We start from the raw sequence: 21008 nt of genomic DNA on the forward strand, positions 1-21008 counted from the left end.
CATGGGTGAAAATTGTACATACTTATTATATAGATTAAAATATCACTATAATAATATAATATTAAATCATTATTGTTTACATATATATATATATAAACCAAATTATACAATATGAATTTAGAAGATAAAAATTAATTTTTTATGAGATTAGAGTAGTTAAGTTGGAAAAATATTATTTCTAATTAAATTTAAACTATGGATTTATTTCACTTATCTATTATATAAGACAACTTGGGCATAATATAAAGAGACAAAGAAATCTTTTCATTGGCCATAAATAAGGAAACATGAGAATGTAATGAAGATGACGAAGTAGATTCATGAAAACTAAGGAACATAAGAACAAGAGAACATGGAAACATGGAAACAAGAGAGTATGGATGAACAAAGAAATGGATGGATGTGCTAGAGATTGAAATGTCTAATGGCAAGCATTTGTACTAGTTTAATATCTTATTTTTAAAATTATGACTTATAAAAATAATTAATATTTTATATCTTTTCATCTTTTTTTCTTTATATACATATGTAATTATTGAATCAAACTACATTCCTTGCATTTTTTTCTCAGTGTATTTGAAATGTACATTTCTCTTGTTGTGGCCAAATTCTTTTTTAATCTTTAATGAAATTTCAAAAAAGTCGTATTTTATTTAACATGTTTCGTTTAAAGAGCATCAAAAATGAAAATCTTTTGATTGCATATTAGTAAGCAAGAGTCAGGTTCAACAAGCACTCAAACTGTATTCAAAGGAATTTTAAGTTTAAATTTAGATACAATTAGGTGAAGATTTGAAAGTGATATTCACTTTGATTTGATTAAAAGATTTCTAAACCTTCTGCTCTGGATACTTGAGAGTTTTTTTTATTGTGAAATATGAGTTGAAAATACATTTTATAGCACATTGTGACAAAACAGGGGGAGTTGAAGACATCAAGGTAGATTAGATACATATAAGTTACATGCACCAGTTCTTTGGTAATAAGCTACACCAATCAGTTCAAATATGGACTAGTGGCTCCAGACTCCTGCCCTTCAGCATTGGATTTTCTTATCCTTTTTCTAAATTTGAAGTCCTCCCAATTTTTCTGATCTTATCAACCCCTGTCTTCACTCAAACCTGAATACATTTCAAAGTTGTGTTAGAGTAATCTTTTCTTTGTTTTAACAAGACCAATTTTCTGCCTTTCACTTACAGAGGCTGTTCATGTTTGCATTGGGGAATAATACTTAAACTTTGCAGAAATTTGCAGAAATTGAATGCAGCAGTATGTTAAAATTTTGATGAAGCATCTATGTAATGATGGGGGTTAACCAAGTTTTCTGCTGATACCAATTCACTGGCATGTAGCAAATGGTCTTGAGTATTCATTCCTAGGCCAGCCTGGTCCATTAGACCAAGTCCCATTGGGGTGGCCAGATTACTTACTTGTCAAAGTGCCAGAATCTTTCAAGTTCAGAACCAGGTTTATGCTCTGATCATAGTATGCCATTGATGGATCAGATGATCAGTGATGCTCTTGTAGAATTTTTGCTCCATATTTCTCATGGACCATGCCTTATCATTATTGTTGCCAATTTTCTGGAAGGATCACAGCACAGTGAGTGCATCTGGTCTCTAAAAGTAAGTGAGATTTAGATTAAGTACTACTAAATGAAAGCCTATTACAAAAACACTCCAAATATGTACAGCTTAAGCACACTGAGCCAGATTTCTTGTATGTACAGCACTAGTTTAGGAGACACATACTACTAGCAAAAACGCTACAAAGGTATGATTCTTAGAATCTTTAGACAAAGACTTTTATGTATAGGTTGGTTGTCTTCGACGTACGGATCAGTACTGGAAAACTTAGCATGTTTACAGAAGAGATTTTTAGAGAGTTTACGCATCTTCCGTCATCAGACAGAACCAGAGGCATTCCTACAATTATAGCCAGCACGTGTGAGGGTTGAATCAAAGCCAAGGGAAGGACAAAGTGCCCTAATCCAACAGAAATTCCATTTCTTTTCAATCTCGAACTCTGTTATTGAAGAGGTAGTCATCAAAGTCAAGTGGGTTGAAAATTTTACCTGTCACAAGGCAGGCATTCTATTCGGGGTCCCGGGGTTGAACCGTATTCTTAACGGTTCTTTATCTGTAATCACGAAGAAAGATTCTGTTGGCTAGGGTAAAAATTAGTCGAGTCACTTACTTCTCGTGAAGTCAGCAATAGAAATTACTAGAGGGTGGAAAAAGAATATACTTCAGTAATGACCATTCAAATGATGCAAGTTTACGAAGTAAAATACCTGCAACTTGAAGAAAGGGCTTCTTCTCATTTTTTTTCATTAAGATATAATGATAATTTGAAGGTGTGTTGAACGATGTTTTATCAGTCGTCCCAAATGCCAAATTAGATGCTTCTTTTCTTTCTGCAACACCGAAAGAAATCGAGAAGCGTTAATCAAAGGACTTTAAAAACGGTACCACTTCATGACATCCAATTTGCAATTATTACAAACATTAATTAAAGAATGAGACAATTACATTGAATATAGCTAGCTATGGGAACCGCCCTTTTCGAATATTTCGTCCGCTTTGTCCATTCCGTTCGTAATGACCGTAGTGCTCGGAGACCTTACAGTCCTCTAACTGAGCATTCCGATCGGCACTCTTCCTCCAGTCAAGGGTCACCCCCTCCTCATGCCATCGTCTATGATTGGGGTTATCCATTTTCTTGCAGTGATCAACATCTTTGTTGATTCGACGACCATGTTCATTGTTGTGCCCATAGTTTTGTCGTTGGCCCCTGGAACTGTCTGGTGCATGGTATTTGTGACCATCTTCACGCGAAACTTTCCGTTGCGACATGTAGTGATTTAGACAATTTTCATCGTACATCTGTTTCCTGCGCTCTGTATGGTCCACTTGCTCCAACTTTGCTTTCTCTAGATTGTGGTAATTTCCACTTATGTCATGTACTTTCAATCCCGTCTGTGTAGACCATGTAACACCGGGCTGCAGCTGTGGTGAAAACAATCTCAGAGCAGTTATTTCTCAAATGTTCCTTCGTATATGCATAACTAGAATAATAGAAGACACAATGATGGGTTTCAAGACGGTGATAAGATATTGGGAGAAGATGTTCGTCACCTCCAATGCACATAGAACTAAATTCCACTAAAAGCGGTTTGTTAACTACATCTTGTGCAACCTACTAACACTTCTCCCTTCATATCTCGACCCAACTGTTTTACCGAGGCTTTCAGTTTCTATCTTTGTTACAATCTTTTTCTAAAAGATTGTTCTTATCTTTATAGATGCCAAGTGTAGACTGTACCTCAGACGTATTAACCTCTGTGGATTCTTCCAACAGTTTCATACGTCGTGTTAATGCTGCTCGCATTAGCCCCTCCGTCTTTCTCCAGCACTGTTCCCGTTTCAAAATCTCATCTGTCCAGCCAAGTCGTTGAAAAATAAGTGAAGTTTGTCAATCAGCGTAAACACTAATAGCAGTATTTCTTGAAAACAAGGTTTATATCCCCCAGCGGGCTGCCATCCAGCATGTTCTAATAGTAGTTTATCAACTTTTGATATCCCTCAATGTCGAACTGCTCTTATTTCTTCACCAGTTGATGTTGAGAGCATGAGACCTTTATAAACTGGCCAAGCATCTGTTATTAAGAGGATTACCAATTTTTTCCAAATAAAAAGTACACTTGATCTACGACGATTACAGTACAACTAGCTGATACTAAGGTTACGTAAAACTACAGACAAAACAGTCCACCTTGAATAGAATTATATTTGGCGTCAAGTTCAGAACAGCATCCCTCAACATTACGGGGAGGTTCCAGAGGAGATAATACTCGTGGTTGTGCTGCAGTCGGTTGTAGCTGTTCAGGAGCAGATGGACCAGCAGGTGGTAGAGTTTGGACACTTAAAGGGGGAGGGTCAAAAGAATGATGAAGATGTTTAGAGGTTGCTTGAGACTTCTGCTGCTCTTGCTGCTCGTGCTGCTCTTGCTTCGGCAGCACTTGACGCTGCTGTGAGCATATGTCTGGCATCTCAACTTCGATAATCTGCATAAGTATCGAGTGCTAAGGAAGAGATATCACATCTACTTGTCAATTGCTATCAGACTAAAAACAAAGAAATTCATCAATTTAAATACAGGAAATTTTATCTGACTTTTAAATAAGTCTAAACCAGTTGTAAACTAAAATTTGGATTTATTATACACTGACCAGGTGATACAATAGTCTAGCACATAGCAGTATTCACTAAAAGCGCAAAATTTGACCCGCAAGATTCTAATGCAGTATTGAAAATTTTCTAGGACAAAAGATTCTCAAACACTTCGGTAGCCTTCACGTGCCCCATATGATGGTTTGCGTTATTGATTACCTGAATCTTTTCAAAATTCGCATGGTAAACACTGGCATTCGACAACTGCTCTGATCCCACGCCATCTAGCAGGATATCGTCAATTCTAAGATCCCCAGTACAGAACCCTTCACCAGATGCACCACCCTGAGAAAACTCGTAGGGTAGGACTTCTACTGGAGGTGTTAAGGCTTCAGAAATCGAAGCAGCCCTGCCAACAAAGATAAGAACTTGCATGAGAATATCTATGAAATCTTAAGAAAAACTCGAAGGGACCTCTTCAACATTTATTTAGTAAAAAACTGACATAAATCAAACTTGCGAAGATAGATAAAGATAAGGCTGCATGGTGGAAAGTATATCTCACATTCGTCCATCTGTGTAATCCTGTAGTTGGGCAAGCGCAGTCTCAAGCTCATCATTTCTTTTGTTAACGTCTTCGAATTCTTGCTTCAGACCCTCGTACTCCTTTGTCAGCCTGACACAAGCAACTCAAATTTATCAAGTATATCAATTTTTTCTTCTCTATAAGGCAACTATGCTTCTTTGCCAAACTTTTATTAGTTTACTTACCATTTGGGCAGAACTTTCCAACGGAGAAAAAAGATCACAATGGAAGAAAGGATTATGTGTGCAAGTAGGCTCTTGATTCAATGAAAGTTACAGTATATGAATTTTTACCTTTCAATTTCCTGAAGAGCCTGCCGGTATTCGTTATTCTTATTACTTAGCGCGTTATCCTTGCTTCGTAAAGACCTTTGTAATTCACGCATGCGTTTCTGGATCCTGTGCATCACACCTTCTCTATCGTCCAAGTCCTGTTATATGCCGCCAAGTTTGCTAAAACTCAGTAAGAACATTCTGACAAGGAATTGAGCGGCCACGAACATACTTTTGCTGGAAGAAAAAGAAATTTGAAAGATTATGGTCTAAGTTTTCAACATATACGATATCCTTGGGGTCGCCACAAATGCATTGTAGCTCTTTCTGGGGAGACAGACTCACAGAAATAAACAAAGAAAATCTCATATGATCCCAAGAACCACATTCTATTGCTCTCAGTGCTTTTCAAATTCCCTTTCTCTCCCTCATTTATGAAGTGTCAATGCAAGAGGTTATTGCTGATTCAGAGACTTAACCTACTTTCAGAGCACCTTCTTGAACATTGCTGAAGTCATCTTTCAGCTCCATTAATTTCTGCAAAGCACAAGAAGTAAAGCATGCCTTCATTTCAAAAACAACTTTACCAACAATTGACTCGAGAGTTAGCATCTTGCAATTCAATAAAACCAGGTTGTGTTAAATAAAGCGTTGGGGAATTTATTACAAAGTAACACAAATTCTATATTACCCTCGTTTCAGATCGATGCTGTCCTCTTTGCTGGCCATCACAAGAATCTCCACTTTCAAGGGCTTTTATCTGATTATGCATCTCCGACAGTCTCTAAACATACAGGAGATATTTAAAGTTAAGAGAAGTCCAGTAAAAACAAGTTCTGAGCAGCACACAGCTAAGTGACTTTTAGAATGACCTTCGAAACCTGTCACAAATTTCAAGTACCTTTTCGACAAGAATCTTTTCGTCTTGCACCTTGTTTCGGGACACTTCTAATGCTTCACGGGCGGCCTCTTCTCTGCAACACTACCAGGAATTTGATTCTAAGCGCCAAAAATGTGACTTGCAACAACGGATACATTTTTTGAGAACCAAATTTTTGAAAACGCAACCAGGAAATAATATGTTTGCCTAGTACCAAGGTGTTTTAAAGTCCAGAGAAGCACCTTGAGTTGTAGGAGATTCTATAAGTTACACACATCGATCAGAAGTAATTTCAAGCGAGCGAACAGCATCTGAGACGGGAATTGCATGTCCTAAGTGCGACGCTACCAGTACTCTCGCAGCATGCAGCAGTCTGACTAATCCTCATTTCAGTAGCTTCTCATCATGATTAAGTATATGAAGATGGTTGAATCACTCATACAAAGTTACACATCCGCCAGAACTATGTTAAAGCTGGTGATCATACCGTGCTAAACTAGACTGAAGTTGTTGCTCCGAAAGTTGCAACTGGGCAATTATAGCATCACGCTTCCACAGCAAGGTTTTCACTTCTTTGCAGTAATTTGACTGCATGTTAGCCTCCTGTAAGCAGGAGTTGACTATTAGGAAAAGAAGGAACTCAGCAGGCTTATTTGCACGATGGCGAAGCGAAAAGATGGAATTACATCACAATTAGAAGGTCTGGTCAAGAGCATTCTATTTACAAAATAGCTCAAATCAGTTAGAACAAAGACCAAATTGTGTGTGCACTAGAAGTTACAAAGTTGTAACAAGAAAGTTGAGAGCTTAACCTCTTCCTTCTCCTGTAGAGCTGCTTTTAAATCTTGCACTCTTCCATTCATCATTTCTAGCTGCATAGAAAATGAAAAAAAGTAAAAGTAAACTCACAAAAGAAAAAAAAAGAAGTACAAATCACGTGGCCGCTGTTTTGATAATATCGGGATAATAGCCTAGGAGAATAGATTATAGATAGCGCCACGCAACGGAAATTTTTTGACTGTGCCTTTCAATGTACAAACATAGCAAAACAAATTTACAGTGCTCTAAAACCAGGACGACCGATAAGCAACAAAAACATTTCTTTTGAGTTTTGAAGTGTAGGATGCTTTGCCTCCATTATGAACTACATAATCAACGGCACGAAAAAAGAAGAAAAAGCAAGTTCAACTGTCACACTGGATCAAACGCATGCTGCTCAATCAAGAACCTGAATCTGGTCAATTTTTACTGACCTTCTGAAATTGACTTGAGCACAAATTTTCCTTATCATCAATGCGTCGTTTCATTCTGGTGATGAGCTTCTGCTGCTCTACCAACTCCTGCACAAACTGTGCATTTTTGGCCTCCAAAAGAGCCACTTTGTGATCTTTCTTCTCCGCTTCCGCATTCTGATGATAAGTATGAAAGGTTACCAACAGAATTTATTTCCTAGACGGTCATTTCATGTCGATTCCTCAAATGCTAAAATAGAGTCTACTGACCGTACACAGTAGCAGAGATGGGTAAGAAAGTCACGTTATATTTCGTGAAACTCACGTCATATGGATTCAAAATCTCTGTTTTTACACTGAGGTTCACTGCGTTGCCACTCGTAGGAATAATGGTGCGAAACAGATAGGCGTCCGTGTGAAAAGCAGGTAAAATGTGATGCTTACGGTGTGAAGATCAAAGTTACATGGATATTGCTACTATTCATAAGATCCTGATTCCGATCGAGAAATATTCTACCGAAACCCAAGTGCTTTTCATACTTCTTTTCATGTATGAGAGCTTAGAGACATTCAGAATACCAATTAAGGTTAGATCAAACAACTCTTAAAAAAACTGACCTCTTCCTTTTGTCGTTTCTTTAGAGTATGTAAATTTTCTTGATTCTCTCTCTCTTGCCTGCAAATTGAGGATCAAGATAGGACTACTCCAATCAAAACACAACAGACAAATTCATGGAAAATCTTATCCTGAAACGAAACATGCATATACACCCTAAAAGTTCCTAACCACTTAAGAAATAATTCGCTGAAATATTCAGTCTCCGCTACCGCCACTTCAAATGAGAAACAGTAGGAGATGCGAGAAAAGCAACTGCAGCGTAACCAGGTTTAGGTTATAAGGAAAATGATGATGCTCTGAATTGGAAGAAAACAGTTTACTCAATGTATAATACAACCAAAAACTCTCTGCCTTACATACATTCAGAATCTAAATTTCGGTAACGAAACCGTTGTGAAACCTAGGTTCCATCTACAAATAGCGCATCTGAGACTTCAGAAACCTCATCTACGCATCCTTGTACACACCCAGAGCTTTAAAATAGTTGTTAACGTCGACATAGACTTAAACATGATGGGGTGATCAGGAATAGAAAGCAGGGAAGTCGTCAGTTATGTGGAATGCACGTGACAACTCATGAGAATAGCAATAGAACCTGTCAAGCTGAGATTTCATGTGTTGTAGTGTCCTGTTCAGCTGCAATATAACTCTGTCTTTTGACTTGAGAGCCTCCTCCCAGTTCTGACGTGCATCAGTCGCCCGATTGAGGAGAGTAATGTGTTGTTCTCGGAGCTCCACAAGTTGTAGCTCTTTCTCGTTTAAAGCAACCCTTAAATTCAACAACTGATTACCATGTGAAAAGTGTCCAGCATGACCCTTGGCGTACTCTGGAGACGCTTTGATGAAATTCGATGATGACTTATACTCTGGTGGAGTGTTGATGAAATCTGGGGTTGTTTTACGCTCTGGCGGTGTAAGAACATAATCCAGAGTCTCGTTCGGAGGCCCTGGCAAACAGCCGCATCTTTGGTCACTACTGACTGAGCTGATCCCATCATCAAAGCATCCTCCGTTCCTGATACCGGAATTACGTGTGAGCGTGTCTTTACTCCTACACATACTTCTGCCGCCATTTCGGAAACGAACCTTTCGATGTTCCTGGTTGTGGCACTCCTCATATTCTCTATTGCCACTGCTCTGCGGGGGTAATCTCCTATCGAAATGATCGCCATCACAGTTGACATTCGGCTCAGAACTATGACTTGCCCGCATTGATTGTCTGCCCAAGGGATCCTCATTATACCCTCGATTGGGATCAAGATGTAGGCTGGACACCTCAATGGGTCCGCTATCGAGGTGGACGGCAGAGTCTCGCTTGCAGTGAAGCTTGCCATTTGGGGTAAACATGAGCAAGCAAGTTGCAGCTCGGAGCTGCTCAATGGCAAAACGGCAGAAGCGAAAGCATCTGAAGATGCAGATTACAAATTCTTTGTGTAACGCAGATTATACTTGCGAGTAGGTGTGCCTAGGCTAGAACTCGAGAGACTGATAGCCACTGTCTATAGCATCCGCGGTCATTGTAAGTGTGTATGTAAAGCCTATGAGTATCTGCAAGTAAATACTCTTTGCTCCGAAAGGACTGACACAACAGTAACACTACTCTCATTGCGCCCTCTGGCATACAAAGAACAACTCTTCAAAAAGATGTCATCCCATTCGAGCAGCCTATTGCCTCACAGCACCTCATGCAGCTAAAATTTATCCAAGGTATAATCCGAGGTGCACACACACTCGAAACTACCTCCACAGAGACTCAAATATTCAAACGCCCGAGTGCTTCAACAACTGCACGAGTGGCTTGGATTTACTTGCACATCGGCTCTTAGCCAGTATCATTTCAACTTCCGCCCCAGTCCTCCACCGTCTCGCGTGTGGCTCCAATCGCAGCATCCCCAACGTCAAAGCTGTCTCACACACTAAAAGATGCTCAGATTCTCCACACCTCACCCTGCAAAAAATACGTCACTCTCCAACTCCTGTCAACGTCCATTTCCATACGTTTTCTAAGATTGTAAATCCAACTGAACGTATCAATCCGCTCAAGATCTGCACTAGATTCTTCTCACCACAAACTCTGCCATCCGAAACCTCCAATTACAACAACAAATCATACTTAAACTCCCTGCTAAGCCCTCGAAAAAACTCGACATCCCCCGCCACTCTTCTCCAAGGAAGCTTAACACTAACTGAACCACAATTTGCTGAGGAAATTTGCCCTAAGGAGCGCTGAGGAGCGTCCTTACTGTGACAGAGCATGCAATTCTGTGCTCTTCTTCGGCGCTCTGCAATTCCTGTCAACAGGATGCGCGTTGCCACAATCGTGGAGAGTAACCGCTTCTCACTCCCCTAAGGAGGACGTAAGCCCGACTAACTCGTCACCCTAGTACGTCGCCCGTCCCCGTGCCCGTACTTAGACCGAAATCCGTGCTCCTCACTTTCTTTGTTCGACCTTGTACCTCACCAAATTGTCGACACATTTACTCCTCAAATTAATTTTATTCATTCTGATTTTCATTTTGAGAGGTTTTGGTTTAAAATTATCTTTCTGTAGGAAGCAGTGGTGATGAGTGTTACCAGGAAGAGATTAAAATAACATGTGATTTTAGTATTACACCATTTTTATCCAACTCTATTAATTACAATCATAGGAATTAAATGATAATCTATTTATAAAAATAAATTTATAATTATTTTGAAATTTTAAAAATATATATTTTCCAAGAAAAAATAATTTAAAAAATTACATCGTATAAATATATAACAAAATATATTTTACCTTTTAAATTAAATTCAAAATTTCTTTTTATCATGTGAATTATAATTTTTTATGATTTTCAAAATTAAATCAGGACTTTTTTAGTAAAAGATACTTAATATATCAAAATTAAATCTTGGTCACGATAATTTACATTAAAATAAGCTGTTATCTGACAAAATGCATGCACTCCAAATTCTAAACCTTAGAAAAACATTTAATCCTAATTTTAAACCCTAAAAAAATTATCTTAAATTGGATTTCTATTCTAAAATCTATAATCTCATTTTAAATTATTTATTAACTTTAGATACTATATCTAAGATTTTTTATAAGATCTAAAAACTAAAACACATATTTAACTTATAATATTTAAATTAGTATTTATGAGTCTTTTTAATATTTTAAATACATTTCTTTAAGAAAAAAGATCTATACAGGATATTTTAGAATACTTTATGTATTTTATAAAGCTATTATTCATAAAAATTCATACAAATATTATTTATTTTAATAAAAAATCTAATTTATATACACATCTCTCTCTCTCTCTCTCTCTCTCTCTCTTTATATATATATATATATATATATATCTATTTGTTTATTATTAACATCTTTGTGCAACAAAAATATCTTGCTCATATTATTTAAGACAAATTCATTTAGATTCTACTTTAAATTATATTATTTATTTATTTATTAGAGATTTTTATTTATTAATTGATAACTATTAAAGATATCAATCTACACTAGCTTGTTAGAAGATAATATCCTAAAAAAACCAAAAATTAATAAAAATGAATATACACACAAATATATACAATGATATATATTGGAAGTCTTTTGAAAAAAAATTGCTGCATGATTTAAAAACAATTTTACACATTTCTTTTATTTTTTTATGTATTTTTTTTTAAAAAAATACTTTTTATTTTCCTAATTAATTATAAGAAGATCATAAAGCATTTAATTAATTTCTTGATTGGAGTAAAGGAGCCGTAAGATATTCTTTCTTTGTCTTATGTTTCAACTAGTATCCTACGTATTTGAAGAAAAAAAATAAAATAAAATAAAAAAATATGATTTTCTACGAAGAATATCTATATAACCTATAGTAGTTAAGCTAAAGAACTTATTTAATTATTATTCTTAATTTATGTAAAACTTTAAAATTATAAATATAATATTAATTACCTTACAAAATGACATTTATTTTTAATCCTAATAATTATTAATCCTTCTATTTTATCATATTCTTAAAAATCTACTAAAATTTGTTGTTTATATATATATTATCTATTAATAACTTGTTTATTTATCAATTGAGGTTCTTAAAGAAGTAGAAGCTTGATACTTATATGCAAACATCAAATTGTCATGATATAAGTTGGGTAAATATTACAAAGGAGCATTTATACATACCTAATGTTGCTTTTAATATTTAGCTAGTATAATATCTCTTCATAAGTTGCAACTATATTAATAACTAAAATAAATTTAATGAATAAAATAAAATAAGATTAGATAAGGTTATTAAATTAAATAAAATAATAAGATGTATTAGTTAACCATATATATATGATACTTAGCATTAGACAAAATAATAAAAATTATCTACTATACCAAAAAGATAGTGCAAAAACATAATTTTAAAGATAAAAAATAAATTGTGGAATATAGATTAATAGTCAATCAATTTGGATCTTTATTTGTCAAAATAGAATTGTTAAGTATTTAGAGTGTTTTAAAAACTTAAATAAGAAACTATGTTTACTATATATATATTCTATTTTGATATAGAAGAATACAACTTTAGATGTTGAATCTTAAAATAATCATTCATATAAAATCTCATAGATTTGTAATTTACACATTAAAGTATTTTAGGCTAGTGATTTGATTAAATGACATTTTAGAGTAAAGCATAAAAAATATTTAGCTTAAAAGAATCTAACATGTTTTTTTATCCAAGAATAGTTAATTTAGAGGATTAAATTTCAACATAGGTAAAGATGATAGATTAAAGAGCAAGTGATAAGAGAAGTAGAGAAAATCTAATTATTCAAGATTTATCATCACAAATAGACTAATGTTTTTTTGAATGAAAGAAAATTTTCATAATAATGTTCTAAACCTTAGAGTTTCATCTTTAAAACTAGTTTTTTTTTTTTCTTCAATCTAATTTAATGCATGTTTTATAGAGTAGAGAATTATTTCTTTAATCTATTGTTTAATTTCGGTTCTTTTTTTATTTTTTTATTTATTTTTCAATCCATCACTTGCTCCTTCTTTCTATGATTTTTATTTTTTATTTTTATTTTTTCAATTTTCCTACAATTGGATAGCATAATTGTTTCAGGTATGTTTTTTCTATTCTTATTTTGAAGACAATTAATCTCATTGTTAAAACCACACCTTTCTACTCATTCATTCCATCATTTGATTGTCATTCTTTTTTTCTTTCTTGTTGCACATCTTGTCACTTTCTTCCATACCTTTCTTCATTATTGTATAAAACTTGTAAAATTAGATATATATTTATTTTATTTACATGTGTGTTTTTTTTATTAGTAATTCTCTTGCATTTGGACATAAACAGTTGAAAAAAATATATTTCTGTTTAGTTCTTCTATATGGCCATATTCCTAAAATTATTTTAGTACCATGTTGTAAAATTTCTTTGACTTGGTCATGAAACTCAAATAAAAAAATTACACTTTAACTATAAAAACATTTTTAGTGCTAAGAATGCATTTTTATATGCATTTTCCTATTTGGGCATCATGGTATCAAAGAAATAAAATCAACCAATCACCAGACTTCATTTAATAAATGTACTTCTTATGTTTTAGTTCCCGTTTTTCTTTTTCTTTTTTATTGCATCTAAATTAAATTCTTATTTTCTGGTAAAATAACTTGTACCTTTCATTAGTGGGCTTATCTGGTTTTAAAAACGTATAAGTAAAATTTTAAAAATTGGTTGTAAGTCTTCAACTTTTCTAGGCACTATTCAATTTGAATTCCAACTTTTCTTTTCAAAAAAATCATCTTTGCAATACAAAAATCAAAGAGTATAAGCTTGTTGCATAGCAATTTCATCAAGGCCTTTTAACTTTGTCCATGCTTCAACATGTCCCTTTAATGTGTGGTGTTCTCGCAACCTAAATTAAAACATACAATGAAAAATCATAGGATTTGTAAGAAAATACTGTTTAGAAATCACAATGCCATGATTTTTTCAGTTCTATCAAAGAATTCTAACAAACCAATAATCAAAAATTAAATAATTACTGCTTTTGAATAATCCTTATGATACTTATAATAATAATAATAAGAATAATAGTGTATCACAAGTCAAAAATATTCAAATTTGGTTTCTTGGGCTACAATTTGTCAAAATTAATTTTAAATTTTGGGTGAAAAAAATTCATACTTTACAGATTTCCGTTGGATATGACAACATTCTTCATAACACAAGATATTCAGTGTTGTATTAAGAAGTAAAGCATTATTATGCAACATATGTTTACTGAAAGTTCTGAATGTTACTTTGCCATTTCTGCACGCCGACGAGCTTGATTGGCAACCTCCCAACTTTTTAAATTAGTGGGCATACCAGAGCTTTGCCCTAAAGTTAGCGGCTTGAGACCTAACAAATACATAATGTTGATGAGCTGATGTACAATTCAACTATTTAACATTATGAATTTAAACGCACAATTCAACTATTTAACATTATGTATTTAAATGCACAATTCAACTATTTAATAGTAATTGCAAACACATCAATCACATTAATTTTGAAAATAAACCTTTCAAAGAATAAAAATGGAAATTATTCTCATTAGAACATTTCATTATTATCACTCAAATTGAAGTTTATTATGTATTAAATTTATTAATATGTATATGAATGAAAGGACATAGTCTTTGTGACTGCAAAACATTTATTGGGTTTGTGCGTTTTGAAAAGAAATACTACTAAAGTCATTGTTTAAGATGTATTCTGCTACCAAATTATGTTCAAAGCATGGAAGTAGTGAAGACCTAGCGATGAAATAGTTGGAGGTTTCTGGCTTTCACTCCAAGCAATAGTCGCCCATTGTGCTTGTCTTTGCTCACGTCCGTAATTCTTTTGATGTGTTAAAAACACTTTGTGTTCCGTCATCAAAGTCCATGCTTGTCCACTCAACATATAGCGTGATACCATTTTAATGGGATCCATTGGAAAATACCATAATACACTACATTTCAAGAAAAAATATTAATATGTGTGTATATATAGATATATACATATATTCTCAAAAAGTCAATACATATTATTTCAAAATCTTATAAATAGGAAATCATACAAAAGGAATTATTGCAATTTTTCAAAATATTACAAATATTGATCACATTTTGAATAGAGATATAATTTATTTATTTTCTACTCTACTGCACAATAAGAAAAAATAATACAATTTTTTTGTAAAAATAACCAAGAACTCACTCATATATCCAAACAATCCCAGCCCATTTCCAACCACATCCTTGGATCTTTGCAAAATTCCAAGATGCATAAACAGCTATTAAAGTGGCAAGCAGTTGAGCGATCACAAAGGCCCCTAGAAGCCAAAACCCGGGCCGTTCCATGAAAGACCACCCGTGTGAGCGAGTCACGAAAATTAAGGCTTGGCTCACAATACTCACTTGTAAATACACCACTGCTGTTTCTTGGTAGGGGTTCTCCCTAATTTGTGAGGCCTAAGGGCAAACTAAAGCACACATGGATTGATAATTTTGAATGGAGGAGAAGAAAACTATGCATATGTGTAAAATAATCTATTTTTAGTGTGTATAAATATGTAAATTAATTGTTAGAAATAAAATTTGGCCAACAATGAAGTCAACAAAATAATATGAATAGGATGTAATTACTATAAGAAAATACTTGTTGGATTTTGTTTATTTTGTTTATTAAACACACCCCACATGTTTTCTGGAAGAAATTTGTACAATGGACAAGATAAAAGAATATGACTGTCATTAATGCTTGATAGCCACCTAGGAATATGCCTTGAATGAATAGCTCCTTGAGCTTCCATGAATCCGGAAATTGTGATGGGATCACAATATCCTACAATTCCATGCAAACAAATTGTGAAATGGATTGCATTTCTTTCTAGAGGAAATGGAAAAAAAAACATGTGTGCATGTGTACACATACATCTATATTTGTATAGATGAACTAGTCAATCTTAATTGGAAATAACACATCAAAGTAACATACATGTTAGGCTAGTATAGTCTTCATTTTAAATCTACCAATATGACCAAAAACTTGTTTAGCTAGGAATATGACTTGATAAATTTGACTTCAAATTCTATTCATTGTTCCTTTAGGGATGAAACTCATTCCTTAGACCATTTTTTAGTGTGCAAACTTACTTTTGATATGGTCATAATTGTTCCGTCGTTTAGAATCGCAATTACAAGGACCATGAAAGGTGAGAAATCAAATCTCCATATTAGTGCTAATAGCATGAAACCAACAACAATCCGAATAGTGATAGATACTGCATATATAGTATAATTCTTCATGCGTTGGAATATACACCGGCTTGTAAGAATTGCATGTATTATCACACTCAATCCTGTATGAAGTACCATTCTTTCAACAAATACTTCTATTGTATGTTGGCAAACACATAGAAACCTAAAATTTAGAAAAATAAAAAAAATAAACAACAACAAAATCTTGTGATTTCATCATGCTTTGCAATTTCTGGAAGCAATCACAAGGTGTGAGCAAAGTTCATTTTGTTAAAATAACAAAAGTAACAACTCTGTCATTGCAGAATAAAATATGCTTGCAAGTATATTTCAAAATGATTATATATATATATATATATATATATATAGTGTGTGTGTGTGTGCATACCTGGTTGTGTTAAAACAATATCAGCTGCGTTGCGAGCAGCATCAGTAGCATCAGCAACTGCAATGCCAATGTCTGCTTTCTTCAAAGCTGGTGCATCATTTACTCCATCACCAGTCATGCCAACCACATGCTTCTTTTCTTGTAATACTTTCACTATTTTGTATTTATGTTCGGGAAAAACACCTATAAAAGTAGAACAATACACTTAGTTGGAAATATCTAAAATCCTGAATTAATAACATATTTTGTAATATCAGATTCTTCATTTTTTTTCAGGGTTTCATTATCTCTTGGGCAACATCAATAAAAGTAGTTCTGTTGCTAAATCAATCATATACAACAAGTTTCATAATTTACAGGAACTTTTGTTTTGTAAAGCATTACCCACATTTATTATAATCCACATCAACATTCACCTCATATCAAAACTAATCAATTCAATAATATTAAAAAAAAAAGGTAAAAAATTAACATTAAAAAAACTGAGGTGTTTAAAACTTATAAGTTAAAAAACAAGGAATGTTAAATAGACCGAGATTTTTACTAAATTGACCTATCTATGATGAAGAATATGGTAATTACGATGAATGTGATTGGTTTTCATTGATTTTGGATCCAGTAGTGAAGAAATGAAACACAAGTTCTTTAGTTTTTTTCATAATGGTTAGGATAAGTGGGTCAATTTAACATTCCCCTAAAAATCAATATGAATTTGTAATTTTTTATTATGAAAAAGATGACAAAAAATTCAGCTCACAAATATTCACAGAGGATACAATATTACCTGCAAATCCATCAGCTTGTTCAATAAGTTCACCCTCATCCACACCCACTAGGGATTGGCTATGTTTTCCGTGACCGAATAATGCCGTAGATGGATACATGTTGGTACCCATCCCCAATCGTTGGCCTGTTTCTTTGGCAATTGCCAACTGATCACCTGTGATCATTTTGATGTTCACGCCCAGTTCCAAAGCTCTGTGCACAGTGTTGCTCGTGTCGTGCCTCGGTGGGTCAAAAAGTGGAATGATCCCCAACATTTGCCACGGACCTCCTTGGCTTTCTTTCACACCATCTGGCACTTCCTTTTGCAGCACCAACACAGTTCCAATTGAATTCTCTTTGATTGTAATACTTCACTTTATTACTATCACTGTTGATAATATTTAACAATTGAAACAACAATTATTTGCATCAGTTGCATTAGGTGTGTGTGAATTATAGCCATGCCCTTCTAATGTAACTAATGTAATACAATCTGCTTAGTGTAGGACATTTTTCATGATATAATCTAAAATTATATCCTGTATTAAGGCATTAAATGTTATGAGATGGCAACATTAAATGTGGGTTTGACATGTTTCTCATTGGAGGAGGTGTTGCATGCCAAATAATACCATGTTTGGCATGCAACAATTTTAAAAAATAAACTTTGCTTGGTTTTATTTTGACTTAACAATGATATCTACTAAAGTCCTACATGTCTTTTGTTGATAAAAGTTTTGTGTCCCATGTTACTTAATGTACAACAAATAGAACAATATCCTACATTAGAAGGGCATGACTATGATCCTAAGTGCAGGTTGACAATGAAACTCAGCACAAACTTTTTATGCAGCAAATTTATATATTTTACATTTTGATTTGTTTAATTGGTTTGTGGTACCTGTTTCCCAACAGCAAGGCTACGAAGCCCTCTATCAGCAAAACGCTTGATAACTTCATGTACTTTGGCACAAATGGCTTCTTTGTTGTGGGCAAGCTCCAAGATTTGTTCTGGGGCACCTTTAGTTGCTCGGTACATTTTCCCATCAGGAGTTGTGTAAGTCATGGCAGTGCGCTTGTTGGTGGGATTGAATGGCAAAAAATGGACTTCCTCCACCCCCTCCCGTGCTTCTTTTGGATCCGCTAGCATGTTGCAAATAGCTTGATCAATTGCATCCTTTGTTTTTTGAGATGTAAATTGCATGTGAATCTTTTAATCAATGGGTGGCATTACATTTAAAAGAATAGAATAGACATAATCAACAGCATTTTTGTGGGGTATTTATTGTTATGAATTGAATGGCTGCCGTAAGATGCTGGGAATGTGTGAGACGTGTACAATCGGAGAAGCGTTACACATACAAACTTGGTTTGTAAAGGAGAGGGAGAAGAAACCTGGTTTTCGATGCGGGAAGCCCGTGCCGCAGTGAGCAAGATGGCTTCCTTGTCGATGGTTGGGCTTAAGACTTCGATGGCATATTTGTCGACAGTAAGACGATTCAGCGTTAAGGTGCCAGTTTTATCAGAGCACAGGATGTCCATGCCAGCCATTTCTTCGATGGCAGTGATCCGTTTCGTGATGGCACCCTGCTTGGCCAAGCTATGGGAACCCACAGCCATCGTCACTGACAACACTGTCGGCATCGCGATGGGGATGCCGCCGATCAACAAAATCAGCAAGTTCTCGACGCCGACACGGTACTTCCTTCTCTGGACCGGGTACATCACAATGATCTCGATGACCATGCCCAGCGCGATCGTCATGATGCAAAAGTTCCCGATCGATTTCAGCACCTGGTGGAAGTGCCCTTGCTGGTGAGTGGTGTCCACAAGATGCGCCGCTTTCCCGAAGAAAGTGTGTGCGCCAGTAGCGATCACCACAGCTTCAAGCTCCCCTTGCTTGCATATGGAACCCGAGAACACCTCATCACCTGGCCGCTTGATGACAGCCACAGACTCTCCGGTCAACGCAGACTGATCGACCGTTAACGGATCGCCGTCTAACAGCCGAGCATCGGCCGGAATGATGTCGCCCAACTTGATGGAAATGATGTCTCCGGGCACTAAGATGGACGCGTCCACCTCACTGTACACCTTATCTCGAAGCACCTTCGCCTTCAACGCGAGAGCCTGCATGAGCGCTGCGGCGGCTTTCCCCGCGCTCGTCTCTTCAATATAGCTCACCGTGGAGTTGATCAACAGCAAGCAGATAATGCCGACGAAGTCCTGCCAGTCCGGCGGCAGATTTTCACCGTTGTCGAGCACAAGCGCCATGAGGGCGGCGAGCTCCATAATCCACGACAGCGGGTTCCACATAAAGCTCAGGAACTTGAGCAACAGATTCTCGCGTTGCTCCTCCAGTTTGTTGGGACCCACCAGTTGCATCCGAAGCTCCGCCTCGTGGGACGTCAATCCCTCGCGCGTGCAGTGCAGGTTCTGAAAGACTTCTTCCAGCGGCACATTCTCCAGGTCGATCATGCATCTGCCTAAGTGCGATTGCTCCTCATTTTCCACGGCGCTCGTGCCCTTGATCACATGAGCGTCGTCGCCTTGTTTCGCAAGCTCCCCCGCACCTTGGTTCTGTTGCATCGACGATCGCATCCCCGCTGGCTTCATTGCATGTTCGCCCATCTCGGGCCTCTACGACCCCATGCGCATCTCCGCTGATTCCATGCTCTCTCTCAATCCTCCATCACTGCTACGAAACCCAAACCCTAATTTTTCAAACCCTAATTCTCCACCACTGCATCAGTCGGTTTGGGTCTTGCAAGGACTCTGTGAGAATGGGATCTTAATCGTGAAGTATTGAAAGGAAAAAGATGAAAGAAAAAATCAATATCAAATTGAAATGCATCCTCAACTTGTGAATTACACCATAGTATTGAGGTTTGCTACCACATTTTAATTTGTTGTCGTTGTTTTTTGTCTTCTTCTTCTTATAACGAAGTTTGAGTTTAGATTGAAGAATTTGGTACGATGATAGAAATTGAACGTTGTTGAGGATGTTTCAAACCAATTTTTATTTTACTTTTTTATTTTTTGTGGATTATAGATGTGTGAGTGATATTGTTAATTGTAGACACCCTAATTAAAAGCTGAATACAATGGTTTTAATCGTTTTGCGCATGTGACTACATGAACGTGAATCAACAGAAAGAAGAGAAAAAGAAAAAAAACACGATATACTTAAGAGTGAGAATATTAAAATTGAAAACTGAAAACCAATTGCACGATTGGTTATTATTGTATTGAGAAATAAGTTGGATAATGCATTATAATTATAATGCATGGCGCTTAAACCAAATGCATATAATTGTATTGTATGAATATAAAAACTGTTAAATACCTTAGCATATACAATACATTTATTTGAGTCTTTGAATAAGAAACAAGTAAAGAAATAAAATTATACATATATAAAATATGGTATTTAATAATAATTTATACTAACATGGAAGACTCTTGTTTTGCTTCAAGAGTAACATACTAAAGTAAGACATTGCAGTGTAATTGAAGTATAGCCTTAAAAATACTTAAGTTGGAAGAGAAATTAAATATCATTATAATAACGTCTCTCATTATTTTTCCTTCTCAAATTACACAAAGTCATTCATCAAGATATTGATGACTATTAATTGTTGTTTGGCATTCCTCAACAATTATTGTACTACAATTTAATTGATATATATATATATATATATATATATATATTGTCTTTTCTTTTCTTTGAAGCATAAAATTGTGTTGAAACAAAGAGCCCTGAACTCTATGTGATCTAAAATTGTTTTGTGTACATGCAAACAA

The 21008-nt window shown here is 35.3% G+C and overlaps 2 protein-coding genes across 5 annotated transcripts; both read right to left on the minus strand.

Moving 5' to 3' along the window:
• Positions 1-849: 849 nt before the first annotated feature.
• Positions 850-11057, minus strand: LOC112286540 (uncharacterized). 3 transcript variants are annotated; one of them, XM_073536156.2, is made up of 19 exons: positions 8357-11057; positions 7761-7818; positions 7164-7319; positions 6723-6782; positions 6398-6513; positions 5932-6004; positions 5722-5814; positions 5514-5567; positions 5052-5188; positions 4738-4848; positions 4392-4581; positions 3775-4066; positions 3325-3437; positions 2532-3002; positions 2294-2416; positions 2075-2139; positions 1836-1925; positions 1431-1583; positions 850-1121 (listed from the first exon to the last, which is right to left on the minus strand). In XM_073536156.2, the coding sequence occupies exons 1-14, from the start codon at positions 9106-9108 to the stop codon at positions 2547-2549; spliced, it is 2661 nt and encodes an 886-aa protein (XP_073392257.1). In that variant the 5' UTR covers positions 9109-11057; the 3' UTR covers positions 850-1121; positions 1431-1583; positions 1836-1925; positions 2075-2139; positions 2294-2416; positions 2532-2546. The 3 variants fall into 3 exon arrangements, with proteins under 3 accessions (XP_073392257.1, XP_090109256.1, XP_024384258.1); XM_090253130.1 differs by having other exon boundaries at positions 2532-3008; positions 8357-11056; XM_024528490.3 differs by lacking the exon at positions 1836-1925 and having other exon boundaries at positions 2532-3008; positions 8357-11056.
• A 1527-nt stretch (positions 11058-12584) lies between these two features.
• LOC112286501 (plasma membrane ATPase) lies at positions 12585-20771 on the minus strand. 2 transcript variants are annotated; one of them, XR_012218139.2, is made up of 11 exons: positions 18600-20771; positions 18106-18381; positions 17224-17524; positions 16440-16622; positions 15947-16152; positions 15486-15635; positions 15009-15262; positions 14564-14760; positions 14066-14165; positions 13439-13677; positions 12585-13015 (listed from the first exon to the last, which is right to left on the minus strand). XR_012218139.2 is itself a non-coding variant. In XM_024528434.3 (10 exons), the coding sequence occupies exons 1-10, from the start codon at positions 19833-19835 to the stop codon at positions 13581-13583; spliced, it is 3000 nt and encodes a 999-aa protein (XP_024384202.1). In that variant the 5' UTR covers positions 19836-20771; the 3' UTR covers positions 12585-13580. The 2 variants fall into 2 exon arrangements, 1 of the variants encoding a protein (XP_024384202.1); XM_024528434.3 differs by having other exon boundaries at positions 12585-13677.
• Positions 20772-21008: the final 237 nt, after the last annotated feature.

Source organism: Physcomitrium patens, chromosome 9, assembly GCF_059467195.1.
Source record: "Physcomitrium patens ecotype Gransden chromosome 9, ASM5946719v1, whole genome shotgun sequence".
Classification (NCBI taxonomy): Eukaryota; Viridiplantae; Streptophyta; class Bryopsida; order Funariales; family Funariaceae; genus Physcomitrium; species Physcomitrium patens.

Excerpts from the sequence above, each read along its gene's own strand:
- LOC112286501 (XM_024528434.3), bottom strand. The coding sequence starts at position 19,835 with ATGGGCGAACATGCAATGAAGCCAGCGGGGATGCGATCGTCGATGCAA. Across the intron at positions 16,153-16,439 it reads TATTGTTTTAACACAACCAG|GATTGAGTGTGATAATACAT; the intron begins GTATGCACACAC and ends TACTTCATACAG. Across the intron at positions 15,263-15,485 it reads TCTTCCAGAAAACATGTGGG|GCCTCACAAATTAGGGAGAA; the intron begins GTGTGTTTAATA and ends GTTTGCCCTTAG.
- LOC112286540 (XM_024528490.3), bottom strand. The coding sequence starts at position 9,108 with ATGTTTACCCCAAATGGCAAGCTTCACTGCAAGCGAGACTCTGCCGTC. Across the intron at positions 7,320-7,760 it reads AGAAACGACAAAAGGAAGAG|AATGCGGAAGCGGAGAAGAA; the intron begins GTCAGTTTTTTT and ends ACTTATCATCAG. Across the intron at positions 4,067-4,391 it reads CGAATTTTGAAAAGATTCAG|ATTATCGAAGTTGAGATGCC; the intron begins GTAATCAATAAC and ends ATACTTATGCAG.